Source organism: Micropterus salmoides, unplaced genomic scaffold, assembly GCF_014851395.1.
Source record: "Micropterus salmoides isolate LMB-PRFRI ecotype aquatic unplaced genomic scaffold, ASM1485139v1 Ms_hic_scaffold_2, whole genome shotgun sequence".
Taxonomy (NCBI): domain Eukaryota; kingdom Metazoa; phylum Chordata; class Actinopteri; order Centrarchiformes; family Centrarchidae; genus Micropterus; species Micropterus salmoides.
In genome coordinates this window covers 16014418-16022986 of record NW_024041150.1, presented here as the reverse complement: position 1 = coordinate 16022986, position 8569 = coordinate 16014418, and the positions used below count along the sequence as shown (strand labels likewise).

The following is an 8569-nucleotide window of genomic DNA, read 5'->3' as shown; positions in this document are numbered from 1 at the left end:
GAGTTAGATGATAAGATTGACTCCATTCTAAGGTAACCCATGTAGCTGGAACAAGCAGCCCATTAACTTAGTTTAGCATAAAGACTGGAAGTAAAACTCAACCTGCCAGCGCCAATAGAGCTTGCTAATTAACATACTATATACATATTATATTTCATTTGTTTTATCCATACAAACATAAAGTTGGCTTTTTAATGGGGGGTTAAGTATCTGACTATTTCTTTACCTCACATTACAACGAACACGTTATACTGTATCTCCTTATTTTAAAAAACTAAAGTGGAAGATCAGATTGTGGTTTTCTGGGGGTCATGTGCTTTCTTGAGAGTCTAAGCATAGTTGTCCTGCAGCTGCCAAGAAATACTCTGGCATTGCCCCCACAAAACCACAATATGAAACTTTTTTTTTTTTTTTTTTTACAGTAAGCAAATGAGATGTGTTTTTGTTGAGCCAGGCTAGCTGTTTCTTCTTCAAAGAAGCTAACTGTCTGCTGGATCATGAGATTGTGTGTTTCCCAAGATGTTAAACTATTAAATACAGTCTTCAGGGTTTTGACCATGGAAAACATCTGTAAAATCTGCAATGGAGACTGTGTTTTTTAGTCAGCTGTCATGAGAAGTTGAGACAATATATCATACTTTCATGATAGTTGAGTATTCCCTGTTTACAAGCTTTAGCGGATAAATGTAGTTTTTGTCAAATAATCAAAAAATCACAAAACCTTTCCTGAAAAACAAAACACAAATATAATTAGAGATTATTGACCAAAGGGCCCGGCTGATTGATAATTAGGGTATTTATATTATCAGGACCTACTGCATGATAAGAATTTCAAAATATATGACCTGACTTACAAGTTATGCAACATCCATTTTCGCGAGTCTTTTGTGTCAGTTTCTTGGATCCTCTGGTAAACAACTGTTTATCACCTGTGTCAGTCTGTGAATTTAGTGTACTAAAGGCAATTTATGAATGGAGAATAAAATTGGGCCTAACGCAGAACCATCACCTTGCAGAGCATCTTTCGGCAAGTAGACCTGATGTTGTTCAAATCATCAAATCTCCAGTTTTTCACAAATGTGAAGAAATAAACACTGGCAGATGATTTTCCCCTGTTTGCTGCTAGGAGGAAATGATTAATTACTCCACGGAGAAGTTTCACTTCTCAATTTCCGAAACAGTGAGAAACTTGCAGAGAACAAGTGTTTCCTCAGTAATTTCAGCCACTAGGAGGAAGTTGTGAAATTGCGTTTAAAATTGCTAAATTTTGTGGGTTTTGGGGCTTTTTCAAGAGCAAAAGAACAAATGCATACTGCCTACTCCTAACATTAGAGTAATATAAAACTTACTTAGGCCTAAGAGCCCATGTTGTCTGTCAGTGTTTCAATGTGGGCTATAACTCCAAAAATGGTCATAATCAGTTCAAGTCTTCATGGTTAGATTCTAAGCTTATAAAGGCTTGTGTCTACGATTGTGTAAATATAGGCTACTATCCAAAAATACTAGAATCTAAACAGTCAGTTTCCTTGAGGGTGGATTTTGTGAAATACCATGAAAAGCTTAGTATGTCATAGTGGCTACCATGCCTCCATGAACGCAGCTGCAAACATGCTCTAATTAGGTGTCCTTGACATGAAAAATGCGGCCAGCAAAGACATCGGAGATGAAAGTAATTAAGTTGCCACACTGTGGCGAAGGGCATGTGGAAGGAGGCCCATAATTGGTTATCTGATGCAATCTCGGTGTAACCCCACCACCCCACTAGCCTACTCCATGCAGTGGGACCTGTGCACTGTTTCCTTAAAGGACAAAGGAAAAACGATGAGTCCAAGGCTATGCAGAGTAAAAATGACCACAATGAGTCGGTTTTCCATTAATAAAACACGTTTTCACTAGGCATTTTGAAATAGGGACATCAAGCCCCATCCGCTGTGAACGGTAATCCATTGTTAATCAGAAACACGTTATTTCTCTGTCAAATGGTTCAAAATGGATGTAGCTTAATTCGTTAACCACCGCATTTTAGCGGCACTAGCTACCTTAAACATAGCCTCTTTCGCTTTTATTTTTAAATCCGTCAAAACAGCGATAAATATAGTATTTCAATGTGAAAACGGGGAACGCAACGCTCCGACAGGTACCATTTTGGCTCTGCGGATGCTGTTTGAGCGAGGAGCGTTAAGCTAACTTGAATAAAACAAGCTTCCTGGCGGCGCACTTTCAAAATTAAAGCCTGAGTTTGGACGAGCTATCGACAGTCACGGTGACTCTTATTTTTGTATACTCGAACTGTGGACTTCCTGTGGTATGCCAGCAAACCTAACGCATCTCTGAGGGACCGTCCGCCTCAGTGTGTAGCAACGGCGCCCTCTGGTGGTCAGTCCGGACAGAGCCAAAATGGCTCAGACTGGTCCTGATGCTGCGGGGATGCAGAGAGCAGCGATATGAGAGGATATAAAGTACGTAAACCGTGCCAGGCCCGGTTTATCCTGGCGCAGTCTCTGTGGCGCAATGGAATAGCGCGCTGGACTTCTAATCCAGAGGCTCCGGGTTCGAGTCCCGGCAGAGATGAGTCACTCTGTGTGCCACACGGCAGACCTGCGGTCATTTTTATCACACTGTGATGGTGTTTTCGTTGCAGATTATTATGATGTAATGGTTGATCCTCGTTGTCCGCGCACTAATGTGGGTATAGTGAGTAAAATTAAACACTGCCCCATCACTGTTCGTTTTGCAGGCTTTGAGTAATTTGTTCTTCTCTGGTAAATAAACATAGGCTATGATGAATATTATAGCCCATATAGCATAGATCCATATTGAATTAAGTTCACCCATATGATTCTGCTTGTTCTGTAGGCTCTTTACATTTTCTCTTTATTTTTTTTGGGCTTCATTTTACTTTACTTAAAATCCTGGTATGTTTTATTTTAATTCTGCCTTTTGAGTTCCCATTGATTTCCTATTGATGCCATATGCATTAATAGCTCTTACTAGTATCTGGTTGCTCGTAGATCTTATTTTACTGATGCTTGTATGTTGTTCCTCAAATGTAAATGGATTGGATAAAAGTGTCTGCCAGATGAGTATGTAAATGCAAATGTGAGCTAGAGCTCTTCTGAAAAAACTTAAAACTTAGATTTTAACAGGAGTAACATGAGTAATGAACAGCTAAAATACTTCTGCACGTAACGTTTTGTACAAAAAAACATACATGTGACATGTGGCAAATGCATCCTCAGTAGTCTACGGCCATAATTACAATAATAGTAGTCCTGTTGACATTGAATTTAATGAACACATGTTATCACACATTACTTGTATTCTCCCGTATAGGTTTTAGTTAGACAGTGAACGCGGATGTAAACCATATATTTTTTAAATAAATATCAGGTTAGAATGGTTCACATCTCTCACCAGGATTACATCTGACTCCCGCCAACAACAGTGCCAGTCAAACGTGTGCGTGCGTCTGTGCGTGCATGCGAGCGCGGATATTTTGGGATCCTTGCTCCAGTTGTTCTCGGGGCACATGCAGGGGTCGTCCTGGGTCGAGACGCAAGGGGGCGCTCGTCTCACTTCAACCCTGCTCTGGAGCGGGAGGAACCGGCTCTCCGTGCAGACCCACCGAGATGCGCCAGGAACAGTATCATTGGGAACCATCACCAAAATCTGTAGCCTACATTATGTGACAGGAAGGAGGACATGGTCTGTTCAGTCATCATCTGTTCGGGCTATTTCATCATGGTGACATCACTGCTTTATCCCGCTAAAACAGCCAATACTGTATGTATGTGAATATTCCCACAGTGTTGCTTCCTATGACTTACAGTATTACTGATACTACACAATATTAAGGATCTAGTGCTTTTATTGAACCTAAAAGCTCAGTGTGACATAACATTTCTTTGCCTTTTGTACAGTATCATTACAGTTACCTATATTACTGTAGGTTCTTATCTGTTAAATTCAAATGAATGTGCTGATGTGTTCAACAACAATGTTCCATCCTGATATATGCTTTTATAGGTATTTCTATGATATTCGTGAAGGTGTTTATATTTAAGTGTGACATCTGAATCATCCTATTAATTATAAAATTAGCTGGATATACAGTGGAGCTAAGTTAAAGTATCCAAAATGATTTCATTACTTAATAATAGCACACTGTGGACAGCAGAAAGAAAGCAGACTACAGCAAACGTGTCAAAATGATTATGCTTCTCTAAGCTGGTTTATTTTTATTTTTAACATTTTTATTTTTTTTAGCGTATTTCATAAGGTTTTTTTTTTCTTTCTTTTTTTTTTTTTTGCCGGTGTTGGCTTGTGTAGATCCAGAGGAATAGAAAAAGGGGGCAGTGCTGTGGTGCTGCTGACGTGAGAGAGAGAGTGAGAGAGAGAGAGAGGAATGCCCCGCTAATGAGAATATGACGTCAAGTCAGAGAGATTACAGTGAGGACAACACCGGAAGTAGAGCGTGGTCACGTTGGGTGAACTTTTATTTAATTTCATTTTATTTGTCAGGGGATGTATCAAAAAAAGAGCACATCCCACCAGCTTTAAGAATGATCTTATTATTTCAAAAGAGGTTTTTGTCAATGTACCATCTGGCTTCCCTAATAAGTAGCCTAATCATTTATGTGTTGTGGTTGGTGGACATGGTATTTTCCCATTGTAAGTATTGCATATAAACATCCTTTTGGTGATCTCCAACACACTTTTTTTTTTGAAACATCACATTCTCTAAACCTAAATGTTACCAACAACAAATCCCAAAAAAGGCTCTGAAAGAGTTCTGCCAGAGGATTACACTAAAAGAATCCGTCTACACAGATGTCATTATTCTATTTTGAGAAAAATAGACAAAACAATTAACGTTTTAAAGCAAATAATTTATTGTAAAGTAAAAAAAAAAGTAAAGTCCATATGAATGTAGGACTCACAAGAATCAGGGCTCCTGTGTTTTTTGAAGCTTGTACATGACTATTTAAATAAATTAAACCTTGCAGACACAACACACATTGTGAATAGGATCTCTAGAGCCAACGTGGGCTTTTCATGTATCTATTATTATGAATGCTATATTTATTAATTATATCTTATTATAGGCTACTGATTTTGTAGTGTTATATATTATTTAATTCCTTAAAAGTAATTTATTTCTACCTGTATTATAACCATCTTTTTCAATGTGGATTTTATTTTGAAGAAAATGACCGGAAGTCTCCCCTGTCATCGCTGCTCGCTTACCGCAGCCTCTGTGTAGAGTCGAAAGCGGACTGTCGCTGGAGAGCAAAGCAGAGAGGAGAGAGCTGGGAAAAAAGCAGTGAAATGGTGTAAAAGCTGTGCGAGTCCAGCCCGAGTCCGGGGACAAACGAGGAGCGACGACGCAGGGGGATTATTATTCTTTGTAGAATTATTATTAAAGTCAGTAAACTCTCAGCTTTTTGATGCTGTCCTCACGGAGGTTTGAGCCAATAACGGACTTATTGGTCGGCTGAACCATGCAGAGACTGCTGCTCCTGAGTTTGGTGTTGAGTTTTCAAACTGGTAAGACAGCGTTTCTCTCTTTTTTTTTTTTCAGCGCATGATACACGGCGAGTGATGTTTTAAATGTGAAACCACAGAGGCTGGAGCACGGACGGAGCCCTGCGTTGGTATTCCTCCAGAAGCGCGTGCGTATGTATGTGTTGGGAAGGAAAAAAAGACAAAAGGCACATAACATCATTCCATAGCGTTCCCATATGAACCGCAGCAATGGATCACCTTAGGCGTGTGCGCGTGCAGCTACGTGTGAGCGCGTGCGCGTGCATGCCCGCACCGCAGCAATGGATCACCCCCCTTTATATTTATATATATATATATATTTTTTTTTTTTACCGATGACCACTGTCGCGCACAGTTGTATGCGAATACCTACACGCGTTTGATTGTCCGCGTGCGTCCGACTCGAACATGACCGCCCACCGGCCTAAATGACCTTTCGCATAATGACAACCCCCTGGTGCCGTTATTCAGGCGCGGGCCGTGGTGAGGCGCTGAGGACGTGACGGGAATGACAGTGATTGACCAGCGCTGCTCTACATGCCAGCAGCACCTCCACACCGCTATCGCGTCTGAAAGGCTTGTCAGTCTGTGAGACCACTGCTATCAGTCCCTGTAGTGATCCTATAGTGAAAAGACAGCTGATGTAGCTCTCTCCTTCTGTCTCCCCCCTCCTCTCTCTCTCTCTCTCACTCACGCACACGCCGCTCCTCTACTGCTCCTGTCCTGGTGTCCTACCTGTGTGCCTGACACAAAGCCCATTTTCACCCTCTCTGTTGCCTTCCTCTGTGCATTTCAACAGCTCAGCAAGGTGCTGCAGCATGTATCTGTTCCCCCTCCAAACCTGTGGGGTGGCAGGTAGGCTATTGGCTTATGATAATCACAGCTGTAGCCCAGTTGCTGGGAGACAGGGAGGAGGAGGGTGGTTGTAATTTTTAAACTACCTGTTTGATTGAGGCATATCTGTCGTGGCCGCGCAGCCACATCAAACCTCCCCTTTCCCCCACTATTGTCTACCTTGGCTAACCGGGAGTGTGAGTGTGTGGCTGCTGGTTGACCACTTCATCATAGGTGGTGGTGGTGGTGGTGGTGGTGGGGGGGGGGGGCGTGTTCGAGTAAGGGAAGGTATGGAAAGGGATGATGTCACCGTGTCTGCCTGGCTTTGTATCGCTCAGCCAGGCTTGCCGCGCTCAGCATCCACCCATAGTGTGCTGCTGAGGGTTCAGGCTACGACAATCGGCAGATACGGTAAGGAGCAGGTTCCTTCACGTCCACAAATGAAACCACACATGACACAATCAGGCAATCAGGCAAACGCACAGCCCCGTGCCACATGCTGTCGACTCACAAAACAGCTCAGTTCACATGACTAGCTCGGCGCCACATGCTCATAGAGATGCGCATGAACAGTCTATTTACCTGTGTGAAGCCATGGGTCCTATTGTCTCTTGTTGTATTGTATAATCCATCATCACTCCACATTAGGGACCTCAAACACAAAGATATTTGCCCTGAAAGACCGTTACAGAAGACAAGATGAGCAAAGGCTGTGAATGGGGCTTGAATTTTGTTCAGGAGTATTTAAAATGATGTAATGAATGTATGGGTCTCAAATGTGGCACTGTGGTATCGGAAAAGAATCCAGATAGAGCATAAAAGAATCCATCCCCTCAGAAGAGATGATGCTTGTTTGGTTTGGCAGCACGCAGACTCTTATCTCTGCATTAGACAAGTAAAACAGTATTTCACGGTCTGCAATTTGCACAGATGTAATTGCCTACTAGTGCTAATGATTGGATGGTTGTTAGTGGAGCAGCTAATTAAAGCTTTGGCAAATCCGAATGTTTTTAAGTTGCATGGATTCAGTGATACAGCTGCAACCAGGACTAACTACAGTGTGTCACTACTGGCAACACCGCTGGAGTGATTGATTTAGTATCCCGGCCTTGTTTCTACATACCAACCTGGTAATAAGTCCTAAGCAAGCGCCACCATTAACGCAGCTGTTAAATGTTACTGCACAATCAATCATCGCAAACACACTCCTTGAACTTCCTAATGAGTCGCAGAGCCTTGAGGTTGGACTTGGAGCACTGCACCTTATAGCCCAGACGGTTAGGCTCAAACGCTGACTCAGACAAAGGCTCCAGTGCAGGTGTACCATTTGTCAGCCTCTGTCCTTTTGGGGGGACAGAGGCCACGAGCTGCTGCTGTCCGTACTGTATGCTCCGGCTCTGAATCACGCAGCCGAGCTCTGAATCATAGACCTCAGATGGATTCCTGTGTTGTGCTCAAAGAAAATATTCAGATGTTGGAACAGTCAGACACATTCGGGGGGCTTTTACACCCAGAAAAAGAAGGGTTCCTCAAGGGTTTGTCTAATCAGGAAAGTAGTGGTTCTACTACTATATGTGTAATGTTAATGACTGAAAGTGGGCCGTAATAGTTCAAATAACGGTGAAGAATTAGGGGAGCCTCATTAAGAATCCAGTGCAGTACTAAAACACTCTGTTAAAGCAGCTGATTTACAACATTTCATGCATTCTTGCCAGTAATAATCGGTGACATTTTCATCTAAATAAATCCCAGCGTTTCCACTCTCCATCCCTGGTTCGTGTACACTAACTGCAAGCACATGAGCTCTTTCTCATTTCCCGGGTGTTAATAATCCTCTATCACACAGCAAGTGCTGGTTTATGTTCGCACAAGAAATAAAAGAAGAAGTGAGTAGTTAGCCCGCGCTAATCTCACATAGCCAGACCTCCGTCTCATTAAACTCGTGCGGATCTGGCGAAACTGAAGCACTAAAGTTGATTACAAAGGGGATGGGGACTCCGTAGGCTGTAATATCCACTAAAACTGCACTTGGGTGAACTTTCTGCTCAGATAATGGCTACGAGAGACTCAACATGAGCAGAGGTAGCTTGTCTGGCTGATAAAAAAAATAAAAAGCCACCTACAGAAACTCCAATCTCCAATGAGAATCTCATGGATTACCCCCTATAGAACTATTTATAGCTCCACGAAC

General features: G+C 42.3%; 1 protein-coding gene and 1 non-coding gene across 3 annotated transcripts in view; both read left to right on the top strand.

Moving 5' to 3' along the window:
• The first annotated feature begins 2497 nt into the window (after positions 1 to 2497).
• trnar-ucu lies at positions 2498 to 2571 on the top strand. The gene has a single exon. It is a non-coding gene; the product is annotated as a tRNA-Arg (tRNA).
• A 2689-nt stretch (positions 2572 to 5260) lies between these two features.
• kirrel1a (kirre like nephrin family adhesion molecule 1a) overlaps positions 5261 to 8569 on the top strand; it is a 31924-nt gene continuing 28615 nt past the window's right edge. The window contains exon 1 of one of the 2 annotated variants that reach the window (XM_038732188.1): positions 5261 to 5547. In XM_038732188.1, the coding sequence (XP_038588116.1) occupies positions 5502 to 5547 (46 nt within the window). In that variant the 5' untranslated portion in view covers positions 5261 to 5501. The remainder of the gene's footprint in view (positions 5548 to 8569) is intronic. The other variant, XM_038732189.1, reaches the window with a different exon arrangement.